Source organism: Balaenoptera physalus, assembly GCF_965194825.1.
Source record: "Balaenoptera physalus genome assembly, chromosome: 9".
NCBI lineage: Eukaryota > Metazoa > Chordata > Mammalia > Artiodactyla > Balaenopteridae > Balaenoptera > Balaenoptera physalus.
In genome coordinates, this window is record NC_138888.1 from 61,508,989 (window position 1) to 61,528,214 (window position 19,226).

Here is a 19,226-nt window from a genome sequence, read left to right on the forward strand (position 1 = left end):
TGTTTTCAAATCAAAATATACTCTCCTTGTATAGTAATTAACTGTCCCTCCTAACTTTGTTTCCCTCTCCCAAAACTTAGCAATAACATAGATTGCCCCTTCCTCTCCTTCACAAAATGCCAAATAATTACCGTTAGCTTTCTTTTTTCTTCGTAAAGTAGCTCAAGTTGCACATTAACTCATACCTAGATGTTTATAGAAGCTTCATAATCGGTCTCTCCTGTCTCTAGTCAGTTTTTATTCTAACCCATTGTGTTTGCCATTACCAGATTAATCTTTCCCAAAACACTGTTTTCATTATATCACTCCTCAGTTCAAAATCCTTCAGTGGTTCTTTACTACCTTCAGAATGAGGTCTAGATTTTTTTTTTTTTTAATAGCAGGCTGTACCTTAATTATTTCTGTACCTCTGGCATTCCATACAGTGACTGGCATTGAGTAACTTCCTGTGAAGTGAATAAGGAGAATATGTGACCGAACAAATACGGCCCTATTTTCTATTCTAAAATTTTTTGCCTTCTAATGCTATTGTAAAAATTCTCCATTATAGTCAGAGTGGTTACTTTTTTTTTCCTTCCCCAAACACCTTGCTTTTTCATTTGTCCCTTTTAAGATGTAAATTATGTTACTCTTCTGCTTTTGTGGCTTGTTATCCACTTTGATTTTATCTGAAGTTCTTATCATGGCTTACAAGACCTTACATGATCTGGACCCCAGCTACCTCTTTGAATTCATCTGCTATTCCTTCTACCACCCTTTGTGCTTCAACCAACTGGCCTCCTAATTGTTGTTCTTGAGCCCATGAAACCATCAGCCTAGGCACCTATGCACTGCTGTTTCTTCTCCTTGGAATTCTCTCCCCACCTATATCCATGTGGTTTTCCCCCTTACTCATTTAAGCCTTTGCTCATATGTCACCTTATGAGAAGGTGTTTCCTGATCATCCTAGTTGAAATATTAGCCCTCATTACTCATTATCCCTGTACCTTGATTTCTTTTTATCCATAAAGTTCACTACAACCTGAGGTGTTCCACATCTGCGTTTGTTTAATTATCTGTCTCTTTTTAAAATATAAGCTCCAGAAGGGCAGAGGCTTTGTTGTGTTAACTTTGTATCCCTACTGCTTAGAACATGTCTAATATGTGTTGAATTAGAGAGTAAATGTATGGAATTTATATGCCTTTGTGCTTTTAATTTCCTCTTTTTCACCTTTTTTGTCCTTAACCTGTCCTCTGAGAATCATTTCCATGCCCATTTGATTCTGCTGCACTCAATGATCTTTATTTTCTAATTTAGTATAAACCTGTACTTTGTTTTACACTTAAGCCTACAGAGTAGAGGAATGATTATCAACCTCCTCTAGTACAGAATTACAAATAGTCTTGCTACTCAGTGTGGTTCATGGGCTACTTGTTGCATGACCATTTCCTCATCTGTTGCAAGAATCAAATAGGACATATTCAATAAATGGAGTATCTATTACTGTTAACCAGAAAATCAAAGACTGTTAATTGAGAATAGTGTGTCAACCCTATTCTGTGTGTTTGACTTTAATTAACTAATTTAATCCTATAGGTATTATTATTGTTCCCACTTTGTAGACAAGAAAAGCCAGGAAGGTAACTGCTTGAAGTGTGGTCCATGGGCTTGCAAAATCAGCCTACTAGAGATGTAGATTCTCAGGCCCCTTCCCAGACCCACTGAGTGAGAATTTTTTTTTTTTAAGTAATATGCTTAGGCCCCAAACTTGAAGATGCAGTAGGATCTTCAGTGAGGCCAGAACTTTAGTATTTCTAGAAAGCCCTACAGATGATTTTGATGATAATCAAGATTGATAACTACTGAAGTAGATCCTTGTTGTTAGTGTACCATAAAATGCAGTGAAATATCACTGAAACACTTAAGTCATTTGAGACCCATAATCATCCACAAATATAAGACTAATACAATTATAAGGGTAATTCCTAAAAACAATCACTTTTTATTGATATATTTTAATGCTATACCCTATTTTTGGGATGGGGCAAACTACCTTACCTTAAGTACTTCATCAGTGTTATTCTATAAAACCATAAGGTGGTATTGATATAAGCATGCTTGGTTTGCTAGGCTCAACACTGGATTCCTGATTTATTCTCTTTCCTCAGTCTTAAAAATTAACTCAATCGTGGACCACAGGAAAATTTTAAATGATCATATGTCCTTGACCTTTAGAATCCCTGTAGAATAGCCTACACTCCCCAAAAGTGTTAAACTTTGAATGTGTGTGCATCTGGTGTGCCACCAGGATTGGATGTTATACTACTTTGTAACTGCCTCTTTTAGGAACTTAGCATATGAATGAATGAATGAATATAGCAGTATAACATTTAAGACATGTATTACTTATTTGGGTAGTAAAATGGTATTTGAGGTAGCTGTAGCAGAGTTGCATGGTAGCTTGACTACCTGGCTTCAAAGTTTGGCTCTGCTGCTTACTAACACTATGACCCAATCAAATGATTTATCTTTTCTGTATTTAGGTTTCTTGTCTACAAAATGGGGGAAATAATAGTATGTACAGGATTAAATTAGTTAATAAAGGTCAAAACCTTAGAATTGGGCAGGCGCATATATTCTCAATAAACAGTCTTTGATTCTCTGGCCATAATAATAATTATTCCATTTATTGAATATGTCTTATTAAGAATTCTTACAGCAGTTGAGGAAATGGCCATGCAACTAGTAGTTGAGAGAGTAGGATTTATACTCTGGTGTGTCTGTCTCTAAAGCCCATGTGTTTCTAGTTAATGCTCTACTGCATCTATGAACATGGTTATTAGGAATTAGAATCAGTAGCAATGAGACTGAAGTAAATACTATCTTGCCTTATAGTCTACAAATTGTTTTTACCTAAGTGGTGTGATTTGAAACTTTAGCAGCTCTGTGGAGGATAGTAGGGTATTATTCCCATTTAACAGATGAAAAAACTAAGTCTGTTTTCCAGAGTCACAAGCTGGCTCTCTCCTAGACAAGTTCATTTGGATAATTTTCCTTACCTCTTGAGGAGCCTTTTTAATGCCTTAATGGTGCATTATATGTGACCAGAAGCATCATTGCCAGTACTGGGCTTTTTATTTGTTATAATCCCTCAATAGTCAAAACAGCCAATAAACTCCTTGCCTAGATCTCACCTATTCACTCAGTTGTTACCACCCACTCACCTCCTCGTCCACATACACACAAATGCACTGAGGCGCCATTACAGGGAGGCACTGCTGGGTGTGCCTGAGCGGCTGCTTGCCAGCTTGATTTCTGACTTATTGCCTCTCCCTGAATACTGGGCATGCACAGAACTGGAGGTCAGAACTTAAGCTACTATCATTTCCTAGTGAGGCTTTGCACAATTCTCTGTATGCCTGGAGTCTGTTTTTGTTTTGTTTTGTTTTTATTTTTTGAAGACAGGATTGGGTTGGATGATTTTTAAGATACCTTCCAGCTTTAAAACTTTGGGGTCTTTTTTGGTTGTTTTGTTTTCTGGTAATGTCATTACTTTGGTTATGTTATATTCTTTCTGGGTAGTAGAGCAGATTATAGCCCTATTTTATAGATGAAAATAAGAACGACAAGAAGATCCAGAGTACCTAAGGTTTTTTTTTTTAGTGAATTCAGCTGAAACTAAAAATGGTAGAGTATCCTGATTCCCATCCAATTTTCCATTAGTTAGATCAATCAGGCACTTGGAATAATTACTCATAGTGGTTTAGAACAACTTGTTTTAACTTAGAACTTCCCATTATATTTTTTACTAATATAGATTGAAGAAAGTTGGCAGGTTTTGCAGTAGAACTAAAAGGAATTCAGTTGTTAATTGTTGTTAATCCCTTGCTTTCTGTTAGCGCTCATCACTCACATTTATTATATTATGCTTTTTCTATGTGGTGCAAGGTCCATCAATAGACGACTTTTCTTTAAATTTTGAGGCATAATATGTTAGAAATATTACATATGCAGCTATGACTACCAGGAAAATGATGTACAGTATGTCATACCTTGTTCTATAGTTATCAGTTACAGGAGAAGCAATAGCATACAAAGATGAGAAGTAAAACCTGGATGTAGTAGTCTAATAAGTGTTCCCAGAAGCCTGCCCAGGTTAGTAGGGAGGAACAGTGCCTCAGAGACCAGGCTGGCAGATAGCAGCAGTCAGATGCTGCAGGTTTCAGTGCCTCTTATGTGATAGATGCCTCAGTACATTTGTGTGTCTGTGTGAGGGTGGGAAGGTTGGGGGCAAGATGGATAAGTGAATATGTGAAATCACAACAAGAAGTAACATGGGGGCTTCCCTGGTGGCGCAGTGGTTGAGAATCTGCCTGCCAATGCAGGAGACACGGGTTCGAGTCCTGGTCTGGGAAGATCCCACATGCTGCGGAGCAACTAGGCCCGTGAGCCACAATTGCTGAGCCTGTGCGTCTGGAGCCTGTGCTCCGCAACAAGAGAGGCCGCGATAGTGAGAGGCCCGCGCACCGCGATGAAGAGTGGCCCCCGCTTGCCGCAACTAGAGAAAGCCCTCGCACAGAAACGAAGACCCAACACAGCCATAAATAAATAAATAAATAAATAAATAATTTAAAAAAAAAAGTAACATGAAGATAAAAACAGGAAAACAAATCCTGGAAAGTGGGGGCACAAGAGCAGTTGGCTACAGGAATCAGGAAAGTGCTTGAACTTAATGAGGTAAGCCAAAAGAGGCAGGATACCAGAGCTAAAATAGAAGCGTATGAAAACCTGGATAACTGGGTATGTAAAAGTTTGGGTGTTTCCATAGTGTAGCAATAGGTTCCTAAACACTTTTTTTTTTTTTTTTAATTTGGCTTCATCATGTCTTAGTTGCAGCACACGGGATCTTCGTTGTGGCATGCAGGATCTTTCGTTGCAGCGCGCAGACTCAGTAGTTGCGGCACATGGGCTCTCTAGTTGTGATGTGCAGGCTGCAGAGCGCACGGGCTCAGTAGTTGCGGCATGTGGGCTCTCTACTTGTGGCGCATGGGCTTAGTTGCCCCACAGCGTGTGGGATCTTAGTTCCCTGACCAGAGATCGAATCTGCATCCCCGACATTGGAAAGCGAATTCTTAACCACTGGACCACCAGTGAAGTCCCCTTCTAACCACTTTTGAGGACATTATTTCATGTGATCTTCACAGTAACCCTGTTGGGTGGATGATAAATGATTGTTCCTAATCTTAACTCTTTAGAAAACAAAAATTGGGAGGTTACTCTTTTTTTTTTTTCAAGGTCACACAGCTCAGAGTAGCTTTGCTAATAACCAGCAGTTTTACCCAACACAAGTGTTACTTCTGTTGCCTCAGTTTCCTCATTTATAAGATTTGAATAATAATTGTACCTACCACATGGGGTGAGAAACTATGCTTACAAAATACCTAGCATGGTGCTTGGCACATGGTAAATACCAGTAAATGCTAGATGTTGCTATTGTTTCTATTATAAGAGCTGCAATTTGAATAACTTGATGTTCAGCAGATTTTATTTTCTGCTATAATGTATTGCATCTTTTAGAACATAAGTGGGCTGGTTATCTGTATTTCCACATATGTGTATTTCCAAAATGATTTTAACCCATGTTAAGCTAGTCTTTTACTCAAAACATTTGCCCCTGCCTCTTCACAAGGCAAAGCTACATGTGGCTTGTCTAGCTTCTTTTCTTAGGCTTACTAAAATTTCTTCAACCCAGGTAGAGAGAGAAGAAAATTGATCAATATTTAAATCGTGTGTGTGTGTGTGCGCATGTGCGTGCATCTTAGCATATAAGGGTGTGTGTCTTAGTGTGTAAGGGAAAAGTATGGGCTTCAGAGTCAGATTTTGATTCAGATTATGGGGCCAGCTCTTCTTAGCCATGTGACCTTTAGGCATGTTAATATCATCTTCATCATCTATAAAGAGGATTAAATGATACCCATCTTACAGAATTGTTCTGATTTTTAGTTAAAGAATTTCTGGCATTATAAAGGATGATCAGAAATAATACCCCTTCCTGGGGAATAGATTTTAGTGAGTAAAGAAATGGCTTATTTTATTTAGAAATAGTGAGTAAAATCCATCCTACCCAAATACAGTAAGTTATTTATTATCCTTTGAGACCAGTACTTTGAAAAAGCTATAGATGGGTTTTACAACTGGTGGTATTATTTTACTTGGACTCCAGTGTCTTGAAATGTACCCATGAACTTTGCTTTGTGGATGTAGGCAGATGAATTAGTTGCCAAATGGATTTTAGTGATTTGATATTCATCTTACTCAAAGCTAAAGGACCTGAAATGGTTCTTTAGTCACTAGTTCAAGTTGAAAGCATCTCAGGCAGGTTTTTACACAGAGAGAACATAGCAGATATTTGGTTAGTTTTTATGAGACTTGCTTACTATGATATTCTTTCCCCAGGCATTTGTACACTTGTTTTATTTTTCAGTACTTCAAGTAGCATTAAGTAGTATCTCATGGTCATCCAAGAATTCCAGTGTAGAGAGGCACAGAGTCCTAGTGTTACATAATTTATACTTACAATTTTTTACTTTTGTGTAGTTATGTGAAAAGTATGAAGATGTGGTCTTGCAACCAGTTTGATCTTTTTGCGGAATTGCTTTAGTTACATGCACTAGTTAGTTCTGTATTTTATATAGTTATTTTGAGTGTCCACTTCCCTTAGATGAACTGATTTAAAACATCAGGAGTGTTGGAATTAATGTAATATTTCCTTCTTTTTTAAAGTACTAGTCATTTTTCTTAATGGAATACTACCATTATTGAAGGAAGCCTTCTGCCTTAGCTCCACTGGTTGGTTTTCACTGCTTTCTCTTTAATTGAAGAAAGCAAATCTAAGGATGGTATTAATGCATTTGTGTCTACTCTCAATTGAGATGGCAGTAATATAAACAGAAACAGGAATAATATCACAGTTGCACATTTAGTTTTAAATAATATTATTAATTGCTGGGCATATTGCATAAATGCCTTCTATTCCAGATCACTAGAAAAATCTTTTAGTATATGCCCCCTTTTGTTTCTTTTAAGGTCTAGAGATGTCTAAATTTTCAATAGGAAAAAAAGGTGAGTAAATGATGAATTGAAACTTGAGATAGTATTGAATTCATGTTTTATGGATTTATGGAGAATAACTTTTCATTTTTTACTTTTTTCTACTATGTGAAAATGATTATGGATCTTTTTGGACCAATGTACTGATAATAAGGTTGTATGTAGCACAGTTTTATATACTAGCTCAACACCTGTGTCTGCTCTAAACAAGGAAAGTATTTTAGTTTAAAATATCACACATAAGCCATAAATACTCACTGTCCTCTTGGTACATCATGCCCTAAAGCTCACAGGAGAAATGGTTTAAAATTTTGTTTTTATGTCTAGATTGTAAGTAAAATCACTTGTCATAGTGAGTTGCAAAATGCAAACCTTCATTCTGAAGCTGCCTGTTTCTTATTTGGATCTGACATATTAAAAAGCATATAATTAATGGTTGACATTAGTAATTAACATTAACTTTATGGTGCTTAATATGCCATCATTCATCCATCAAATAACCAGAAATGCATAATGTCTTGGCATAAAGGTTTTAATGATATAAAACAGTTCTTCAGTTTTCATATGGTGTAAATGTTAAAAGCCCATAATGTATTTAAAGAAAAATTTTTGTGAGTGTTTGTAGGGTGTTAGCTGTATTTTTATTTCTTTTTAGGAGTATGCATCAACAATTGTGTCAGGAACTTCAGAGGGAGAATGTGGACCTCATTGTGCAGTCTTCATTATCGGCTAAAGAGCGCCACCTTGCTGCAGTTGCCAGTGCACTATGGAGGCATTTCTTTTCATTTTTGAAGAGTCAGAGAATGTCACAGATAGTGCCTCTCTCACAACTCGCAGATGCAGCTGCAGGTCAGCGTTGTTAATTTGCTAATTAGTTTCTCATTTTGCAGACTCTCAGTTTTTTCTTCTGTCTGCTTGGTAACAGACTCTTATTTTATTATGGTGCAATAAATATTTTGTCAACCAGAAAGATGAAAAGAGTTACATATTTTAAAATTAGGAACCTTTGGTTTGTTTATTATTTTACTCTTAGTAAAGGTAAAATTTAAGTGATCGTTTTCTAAAAACAAAAGATCATTTTTAACCTTAAAAATATTGAATGTACGTGAACTTTTCTTATGCATGCATTATTTGGAAAGTAAAGCAACATTTGATTTCTTCTAGTTCAAGTAGTTTATTTTCAAATTGTACGTTCAGATATCTAGTATAAGATGAAGTTGAATAAAGAGCAATAAAGGATATAGCATGAATTCCACTTCAACATCAAGCAGATGAGCTCAGAATGACATGGAGTATAGAGAATGTTATTGTTCTGACTTCATTAGATTCTATTTTAGGTTGTAGTTTTTACTTAATTTAATTATTAGCCTACGGACATGTCCTTAGGCTTTAAGGGACTCTGAATCAGATGAAATTATAGGCAAGAATTTGAATATATGTGCATATATGCACTTTCCCAAAAAGAAGTCATTATCTTTCTCAAAGGGATATTTTACCCAATGTATGTTAAGAAATACTGGAATAGAGAGTGATCAGTATGGTGACTGCATGTATTTAAACGCAATTTATATGAAGGTATTTAAAGTATTTAAATATTAACACTTTTGAAAACCTAAGATCTAAACCAAGGTTTATTTTACCCTGGTGTGAATGAGTAAAGCTAAGCTAAAAGCACTACAGAAAAGACTGCATGATATAAATTTTAAAAGACCTTGAATTCTGGTAACACTTCCATAATTAAGACTTTACAATGATACATAGATTGAAGAATTGTGACAGGGCAACGGTTTTCCAACCAGTGTAATGTCTATGAAAATAAATATTGATATTCAGTTTAACCAAAGCAGTCATTACTAGCCGATATGACTTACCTTTCTCCCATTCATCATCCCAACTCCCAATTAGTTACCAAAAATTACATCATACAAGTTGAGTCAGTGCTGTCCTAGGCACTGAAAATAAAACAGTATATAGATATAAAGCAAAATATGTGTGGGTTTTGGGTTCATTTTGAAATAAAGACTTCATAGGAGAGAGAAATTTCCTGCATTAAAAAAAGGGTATTGAATACCCACTTTTATTGCCATTGGGGATATACCAATGGGGAAAAAAAGGACTGCAATTCCTTTTTTCATGTATAAGCTCCATGTTTTCATGGAGCTTATAGTCTAGTGGCGGGGAGAGAACATAAATAAATCAGTAGGTAAAATGTGTAATATGTCAGATGGTGATAAGTGCTGTGGAGAAAAATTAAAATATAGAAAAGGATAGGGATAGGGAAAGCTAGAGGCAAGTTATAATTTTAAACAGAATTGTCAGGAAAACCTGTGTAAGTACCATCTGAGCAAAGACATGAAGGAGGTGAGATATGCAGCTATGCAGCTATGAGCTATGCAGAAGTCCAGAGGCAAGAGTGTGTCTGGTGTGTTTGAGGAACTACAGGAAGCCGTCAAAGCTCTCGTGGAATAAGAAAAGGAGTAAGAGTGGTCAGAGATGTGGTCAGGCAGTTATGGAGAACTATTTTGTGTTCTGCCTTGTACATAGCTGTGAAGACTTTTGCTTTTACCCTGAGATTAGAAGCTGTTGGGAAGTCTTGAGCAGAGGAGTGATATGATCCCTCTGGCTGCTGGCTGGAGAATAGACTATCGGGAGGTGGGGAGGCCGTGTAGGGAACTATTGTAACAGCTCAGAGGTGGGCACCTTGGGCTACAGTGGTAGCAGTAGAAGTGGTGAGAAGTGGCCAGATTTCCAATCTGAAGGTAGAGCTGACAGAATTTTCTAAGTGGGTATGATATGGTAAGCAAAACAGATAAAGGGAGAACCCCTTGTTTGAGATGAGGAAGATCGTGGCAGGAGCAGATTTTGTGAGTGAAGACTAGGATTTTGATTTTGGACATTTTTTTTTTAATATGTCCATTAAAATCCAAGTAGGGATGTTGAGTTTAGACCCCTGGATAATGAACCTAGGGTTCAGGGAAGAGGTCTAAGCTAGAGATTTAAATTTGGAAACTATGTATGTATAAATAGTCTTTAAAGCTATGAACTGGATGAGACTACTAATAGAGTAAGTACCAGTAAAAAGAGAAGTTTGAGGATAGGGCCCTAGGATATTCCCATGTTCAGATTTGTAGGATAAAGAGGAACCAAGAAAGGAGACTTCAAAGGAATACCAGTGAGGTGAGATGAAAACCAAGACAGTATAGTGCCCTGGAAATCAAATGACAGAGCTTTTCAAGGAAGGAGCAGTTATCAACACTTCACATGCAGTTAATGGGTCAAATAGGATGAGGCCTGAGAATCGGTCCTTGGATTTAGTAGGATGGAGGTCACTGGTGACCTTCAAGAGCAGTTTTGCTGTAGTGGGTAGAGACAAAGGCCTTATGGAAGATATCCAAGAGAAAATGTGAGAAGAGGAATCGCTGACTGCAAATGTAGTAAATCTTTTTGAGTATCACTGTCTAAGAGAAGTAGAAAAATGGGGATGTTAGCTAGAGAGGGAAGTGGGGTCAGAGATTTTTTTCTAATAACATGGGAGAAATTTGAGCATATTTATAATGCTGACAGGAATGTTTAGGAGTAAGGGAAAACTTGATGTGGCAAGAGACTCACTTGTGTTTTAATGCCCAAGAGAAATGGGATGCCATAGAGGACTTGGCCTCAGATATCCTGTAGTAGCAGAAGAGAAGGCAGAGTAAGTGGGCCCAGGTGGAGGCTGCTGGGTAGATGTGGTGGTTCTCCTCTGACGTTTCTCATTGCTCTGTGAAGTAGTAAGGTCATTAGCTGAAAGTGAAGATGGGGAGGAGATGCTGGCTTATGACGGAGCGAGGAAAGAAGGTATGCAATAATCCCCTAGGAGAGTAAAAGACTGAATGGACTAGAGAAATGTGGTAGAAATGATGGCCAGCTCTAAGAGTCCACTTAAAGTTTGTAGTCATAAACCTGAAGTGAGACCAGTCAGCATGGTTGCTCACCAGCCATTTATACTGGTGTAGGTGCATGTGGGGAGAAGACCAAGGGTGTAATTAAACTGATGGTGTTTTTTCCAGGCAAGTACAAAAAATCAAGTAAGAAGCAAGGGAGTTGATGGTATATGAAAATCAGTATAATAATGGACCATGTAATCAAGCTGCCTAAAAAGGGGAAGGAAGGGGAAAACTTGTAGGATCAATGAATTGTAGGTCCTGGTGGAATCAAAGGATTGTTGGATTTGGGAACCTAGAGGAGGAGAGTTGGAAAGGTAGTTCGATGCCAGAAAGAGGGGTCTTCAAAGTGGAAATTATGGTGAGATTGTACTTATGGGTAGTGCCAAGGTCTCTGTATCACCATGGGAGTGAATGGCCAAAGTAGAATGGAAGATAGACTCACTGTAGGAGAGGAGTTCAGTGCCAGGAGATTGGAAGAAAAAATCATCAAGGACTATGACAGGAGTGCAGTTAGAAAGGATGATAGTGAGCTAAGATCTTCAAGGGATGAGAGGAGGTGAAGGAGGAAACGGTAGACAAATGCAACAAGGAGAGTTAGTGCTGATGACCTAATCTGATGACCTAAGACTCAAAGCCAAAGGGAGGGGGAAGGGAGAATGGTATAGAAGCAGCAATGTGGACCAAGAAGTAAGCTCACCTTATGTGGGTCCAGTGTACGCGAGTGTGGGAGAATAAATAGCCACCATTTGAGAGAGCTGCATAGGAGGCAGTGCTTAAGAAGCAATTTATTGATAAACATGTAGTGATGTAGTGCAAATTAAGTTGGGGAATCCCAGGAAATCACAAAATAAAGTACATTTGTTTACCATGGTGACCTAAGGAATTCTAGTTCCTAGGCTTTGTAAGTTCTGAGGGAAGTGGAGGATCATTGATTGATTGTAGGAGATCACTTTTTACTAGAAGAGAATGTCCAGTGTCCAAGGTGAGGAAGAACTCTGTCTGTGGCAGGTGATGAGTAAATTAACTCAATTGGAGAAGAGTAGATGCTAGAAATAATTTTTGTAATGGGTCTTTTGAATGAGAGAGTCACATAAGCAGAGACATCAGGTGTAGAATTTGCCATTTGAGGGGGCCATTATTGATTCATCATGATGATGCTGAGACAGATTATTCTAGACCCTTTCTTGGAGATCCAGATGATCACCACAGAAATTTCTTCGACAACATGAATTTAGTTCAGTTTTAGCTTTCTGTTGTACATTTCTAAAATGTGACATTTTACTATATTTAGTGCTGATTTTTTTTAAATCACTCTTGATATAATTTTGGGGGGAGTGTTAAAAAATTCTCACTGTGAGTTCTTCTCATTTTAAATCCAGATTTTACTTTGCTGGCAATGGACTTGCCCAGCACAGCTCCATCAGATCTTCAGCCTCAGCCAGTTACATCAATGATACAACTTTTTGGTTGGGATGATATCGTCTGGCCCCAAGTTGTAGCCAGATATTTAAGTCATTTCCTACAAAATAGGTAAGTGTTTTTATTTCAGGTATGCACATTAATGTAAGCCCACGATAGATGAGTTCACTAGGAAGGTAAGAATTTTCACAATAAAAACTGATCTTTACTATATATACTCTCACTTGGGCAGTTTGTTGCTTTTCTGTGTATCAGCATTTTGACAGTATTAATAGTAGGAAAGCTTTCTTAAAACAGTGTTGCTGCTGTTTTGTCAAAACGGTTTTTGTAGGACTGTCTTATCCTCATCCTGAAATGACCTTTCTTCACTCACCATTGTGAAAAAAATTATACAATTAATATTGCTGAATCTGTAAGACACTTATATTACTGTAGTTTTAGATTTAATGATAGCTTTCCTCTTCACAGCTAGATGTTTAAAGCTTTGACTTTTGTGTAGTCATGAACAAGAGAGTTCCCCACCCTGAACTTTGGTTTCCGTATCTTTAAGTGTCTCCTGCCATATTACATAAGAGATCTGAGGAACCCCAACAGAAAAAATATGCAATAGATAATAGAAATAGTATAGAATAATCAGGACAATTCAAATAAGAATATCAAGATGAGGGAAAATAAAATAAATACACAAACCTAAGAGACTGGTGTAGGTCTGATCCCAGCTGCCAGTCAGTGAAAATGAAGAGAGGTATTCTTCTCAAAAGGAAGTTCATTAAGCAGAGTCATTAATCATTTTCTCACTGGCTTTCAGTTGTAAAGTAAGGGAGTTCACCTTCAATTAGATTACTTTCAGGATCCCTTCCAGCTTAAGAATTCTTTAATAACAACAAACATTTATTTATATTATTTATTAAATACTTTTGCTGAAATTATCTGAAAGGATTTCAGTTTTTAAAATAATATTGTGTGTTAGTCACAGTTGAAGGAACTGAAATGCAAAGATGGTAAGTAACGTTGGGAAGGTTGTGTAAGTAATAAATGACCCAACTGAGTTCTTCTGTTTTGTGTTCTCTTTATTTATGATAACTTATATTCAAAGTATTTCAAAACAGTATTTTTAGAGTTATGATTTATATGTATTTTTCAAGTGTCTAACTTTACATAACATTTATAATTAGGTTAAGACCATCCTCATTCTCTCTATCCTCACTTATAAAATGATTAGAAATCAGATTTAACCAGGCCTTTGACTTTGCAAGATAATTTTTTTTTTTAATCTCATTCAGATGTTATTTTGGAATTCCTTAATAATGACTCCTGTGAGGTGGGGGAGCAGGAAAGGAAGGGATGGGAACGGGATTGGTCAGGAGAGCCACATAGAAATGTATTTTGTCTTTTTACCTTTTATCTTGGTCATGACCTCTTCTCTGTTTACTCTAAGGGCCACTGTTTTTTATTGTACTTGACACTTCCTTTAGTATTATCTCACCTAGCTAGTTAATCCCCTTCCTTGTTTTTCTAATTTTAACCATGTTCTTCTTTCCTTTTCTCCTTTGGCATGAGCCTATATGTATGCCATCAGTGGGAAAAGGAAAATTAAAAACTAGGACATTACAAATGAAAGCGAGAATATTTGTCTAAAATATCATTTTGTGTGTATCTGTAGAGTTTATTTTCAGCAATGCATGTCTGCATTAGTGTGTTTGTCTGTAAAATAAGTGAGGCCAAGAACTGGGGGATATTAGAATGTTTTCCTTTATTTCTGAATCTCTGTACTCAGGGAATACATTGTCAGGGTTTTGTTTTGGTTTCTCTTTTTAATATCCATCAACTTATTTTTACAGCATGTTATGTGAAGCACTTTCTCATTCAGGCTGTGTATCTTTTCAAGCCCTAACTATAAGATCATGGATCCGTTGCATTTTGCAAATGTATATAAAAAACCTTTATGTGCCAGATGACTCGTTCATTGATTTAAATACTGAACAGGCAGTTGGTAAGTATTGCAGGTGTTTTGCTTTCTAGATAGCTAAGTATGTTTAAAATTTCCTGTTTCATTATGTAAATTAATAGGAAAGATAAAAAATATATTTGTAAATAGGCGTTAATATGAACAGAAATTTATTTCCTTTTGCAGCCTGTTTCTTTTTCTTGATATTTTCCCGTTACTGTATATGACAAATTTCTCTCCTATAAAGATAAAACAACTTGTTTCCTTGGAAGCTAGGAACAAAACTTTGCTCTCAAATGACGAGCTATTTTTTTACCTTGAAGAAACTGATCACAAAAAAAAGTGGAAATATGAAGTAAATAACCAAATATCGCACTGTTAACACGCTATAAAGAAAAATATCCAATTATGAATAATTTCACCCCATTTCCTTGTAATTTTTTTGTTTTTAATATCCCATACAGTTCTGATTGTCTGTAGGGCATGCCTTATCCTAAACCTATTGTTTATGGCCATTCATAAATCTCACAAAGGCTGGACTGAAAAAATGCTCCAAATTTACTTTCATATATTATTACATCAGTTGACTTTACATGAATAGCTTTTGGGACTAGGACGTTCACAAGTATTCATTTGTTTGTTTTTAAATAAAGCCTTCCCATAGTGAGAGAAACTTAGAAGTTTTTAATAATGTGGAAATTTTAATTTTAAAAGAAAGCATTGTCATAAATGAAGAATGATACATTCCCTGTTCTTCCATATATATGTGTGTGTGTGTGTGTGTGTATGTATATATGTATATATAAAATATATAAAAAACATAAATTTATAAACATATAAATATTTTATTTTAACAGAAAAAGACTACATGGAACAGTTGGCTGAACTGACAAGGTTGCTATTTAAACTCTCAGAAGTAAAGAATATTCTCTCAAAGGCTCAAGTTGAATATTTACCTATCCAAGAAGGCCCTAAAAAAGCACTTGTTGTGTTCCTCGAGGTATTTTTTATTCATTAATATAATTGTTCAGATCAGTTACAATTATTTTTCCAAAAATCTTGAAGTGTTCATAAAGTTTTTCCATAAAATGAATTATTTTAAATTGAATCATATTACTGGTTGCCGCTATTATAAAATTCTGGAGGAATAAAAATGTGAATCTAAGATATAGCACAACTCACTCTTCAGGACAGCAGAAGAATTACGTGTAATAAAAAATAATAAGAGTAAAAAAAAAATAAAAAAATAAAAAAAAATAAATTAAAAAAATAATAATAAAAAAAAAATAATAAGAGTAAAGAATGCCACATAAAAGCCTTAACTCCAAGTCTGATGTAAATTGTAGGAGTATCTTATTGCTGAAATTGTTAGATAACAATGTTCTTCAGGTACTTAAATTTCCTTGTATATGGTCCATAATAGTTCCAACTTAATATTTACCACCCTGTAATGAACAGTGTAAATTTTACAGTAAAATTTTAGTGTATTCAGCATAAGCACCAACTACTTCATATCATAGCATGGTTGGGGATTTAAAAACCAATCCATTTGTTTTATTTTGCCTCTATAATAAATAGTCCCATTCAACATTGTATTTTTAGTTATTAATTTTGTAGGACTCTGTCTTATGTAATAGTCTTTGTTTTATAGCCTAACTGAGGTCATTAATGTGCTTGGATTAGTGTTTTTGTAAGCTATTCACAGTAAAACTTAGTTTATTTTCCCACAGAGTAGTTGGTATTAACTGCAACGAAGATCCTTACAATCCATAAGCTCTTTCCATAAATGTGAATCTTCCACTGGTTTTCATTAAGTTAAAGTACAGTTGTTACAGTTAGAGATGTCATATAAATCCTAAAAATATTTCGTAATAGTAGATGTAGATATAAAATACATATTTCTCTGGAGCCTTTTATTTAGCTGTTGATTGGATCTCCATCTGTAATTAATTAAACACCTATGCTGGGGACCATACTGGACCAGAAAGGGAAGTAGAAGTCATGCACTACACTGATCGTTTTTGAAGGCTCTCCTAATTTAATCCTACCCAAATTAATTGCATTTTAACTACTCACTAAATAATAGTTGTTTGCTAAATTCTAGATAGACTTATGTGAGGATTTCTTGGGGATTTGAAGAACCAAATGAACTAGTCCTTGATCTTAGAAAACTTTTACTTGTCTGAGAGTACAAGACATACACAAAGGCTAAAATAATAATATAAGACAGTATATGCTAAGTGTCAGTTAGTTGATAGGTCAATCAGTAGGTTAAGAATTCAGAGCATCTTGGTATAAGAAGTTAAATTTTATCCTGTGAACAGGCTGTATAAATTTTTAAGTAGGTCTGATTTGATCAAATGACTTTAAGAAAATTGGTAACAATAGAGTAAATTAAAGGTGCAGGAGCACTAATGACCAGAAGCTAGTGAGTTTAGGAGGAATTGAAGATTGCACTCTGCGATTTTTGAATGATTATGAAATAAATACTGTGTTTAACCAGAAAAATGATGACCTTAAGGAGAAATAGGAACATCATGATTTAGAGCGGGGCAGAAGTAGGTGAGAAGTCCAGTCAGTTTTAAACCTGTTTAGTTTGTGGTTGTGTCAGGGGTACTCATGGTCACCCCACCCCAGGGGCTATTATGACTCACTAGGAGGACTCACAGAACTCAGCATATAGTTGTACTTACATCTATGACTTATTACAGTGAAAGGTTTCAAAGTACAGTCAACAGAGAAAAAGTGCATGGGCGAAGTCTGGAGAAACCAGGCACAGCTTCCAAGAGTCCTCTTACAGTGATATTACACTGGACATGCTTAATTCTCCCAGCAAGAAATTGGGACAGCACCTATGAAATCTGTCAACCAGGGGAGCTCATTAGTGACTCAGTGCCCAGAGTTTTTAATGGGGGCTGGTCATCTAGGACCTGTTTGTCTGGCACTTTTAAAAATCCGGACTCCCAGAAGGAAAGCAGATATTCAGCATAAACTGTATTGGTTGCACAAACTGTTTAGGCACAGTGAGCCATTCTTATCGGGAAATGATGGGAAAAATCTAAGGGTCCAAAAACCAACCAAGGACCAACCTTGCAAATAGGCTTCTTAAGGGTAATGACATTGGGACCTGCTATATTAACTCTTCTCTGCACAGAAATGATAGTGTGACATGAAGGTAAGGATAGTCAAGGCACTGAAAAATATACATCTCATAGTCTGGGGAGGTTAAGGCTAAACAGAGAGAAATATTGAAATCTAGGGCACTGGTTCTTAAATGTCTGTTTCATAGACCTCTAGGAGTCACTAACACTTTTCAGGGGTTCTGTGAGCTCAAAACTATATTGGTGTTTGTACAAATAGCATAAAAGCTGTAGCAGAAATCAACACCATGGCCCAAGATTATACTAGTAGTCAGTATAATTTTCAAGGCCATGCAATCACAGAGGGGGAAAAAAGCCAGTTTGACTTAAGTGTATCATTAATGAAGCAGTAAAGTTACTAATTTTAATAAATTTTGACCCTTGAGTACATGCCCTTTTAGTATTCTGTGAATGACAATAGGAAATATATTTAAAGTACTTTTGATGCATATGAAAGCAAAATTGTTGTCTAAGTGAGAACCACTTATGTGATTGAGTTGTAAGCTGAACTGACCGCTTTTACCGTGAAAGAACAACTGACAAAGTATGGTTATTCAGACTTGGGTATTTGGCAGATATTTTCTTAAAAATGAGCCTATCACTTCAAACAAGTCAACTGACAGCATTTTTTGCTAATAATATAATTTGAGCTTTTAAGAAAATTAGAATTTTGGAACATTTGTATTTGTCATCATGAGCTTGAGAGCTTCTTGATAATTAAAGACTTTCTGACAACATTGGTGATATTAACAAATACGATTTTTTAAAAATACGGACAATGAAATGTGTTGTCCAAATTGGGAAGCTGTATGACTAAATGAACCAAAATTTTTCAGATAACAAGTACAGGCTTTTTAGAAAGTATGCATGTGTGGAAAACATTCATTCAAAGCACAAGACAGACCAATGGCTTATAACGTAGCAGAGAACAGAACGTTCATTGACATGATTTTGGATTCTGTATTACAACTAACCTTTAAGAAATACCACTTGTCAAGTTTTGGTGTAATATCAAAGAGGAATTCCCACAATTATCTGAAAAATTTATTAAAATACTTTTTCCTCTTCCAGCTACATATATTTGTGAGACTTAATTGGTTTTTTTTTTTTGCTCTTATTTTTATGATTTTTCACTCTTCTACTTTACTATTCTTTTTCTATCTTATATTTGTACTTAGAAAATTTATTTTCAGAGGCTTGTTCTTTGTAATATCTGAATTGAAGACTATAAATTCTTCATTTAGCACAAATTTAACTTCATCCCACAAGATTTATTTGCAATATTTTCATTATTTTGTATTTTAGAATATTTTTCAATTTCCATTGTGATCTCTTGTTTGATGTATGAGTTAAATATGTATGTCTTTCTTAATTTTCTAATATTGACAGAAATATTGACTTAACTGTTTTTATCTGCAACATATTGCAACAGCTTGTATGCAGAAGCAGATATGAGAATGTAACTGTCTTCTCTTAAGCTAGACATTAAAGAGATTTGCAAAGATGTAAAAAAAAATGCCACTTCTCAGTATATTTTTTTGGTTTGTTTTGGAAACGAAAGTTATTTTTCACCAAAAATATATGACTTATATTAACATAATGTTTATTATTTTTTAAATGAATAAATTAAATTTTTCTATTGCAATTTGTAATATAATAAATATCAATAGATATAGCCCAAATGATAAGCTCTTTCAGATCCTCAA

The 19,226-nt window shown here is 35.7% G+C and overlaps 1 protein-coding gene across 5 annotated transcripts in view; it reads left to right on the top strand.

Moving 5' to 3' along the window:
- Window positions 1-19,226, top strand: part of MMS22L (MMS22 like, DNA repair protein) — a 140,839-nt gene that overhangs the window by 97,632 nt on the left and 23,981 nt on the right. For all 5 annotated transcript variants that reach the window (XM_082475093.1, XM_082475095.1, XM_082475096.1 and 2 more), the window contains 4 exons: window positions 7,746-7,939; window positions 12,393-12,543; window positions 14,274-14,425; window positions 15,238-15,380. In XM_082475093.1, coding sequence (XP_082331219.1) covers window positions 7,746-7,939; window positions 12,393-12,543; window positions 14,274-14,425; window positions 15,238-15,380 — 640 coding nt within the window. The remainder of the gene's footprint in view (window positions 1-7,745; window positions 7,940-12,392; window positions 12,544-14,273; window positions 14,426-15,237; window positions 15,381-19,226) is intronic.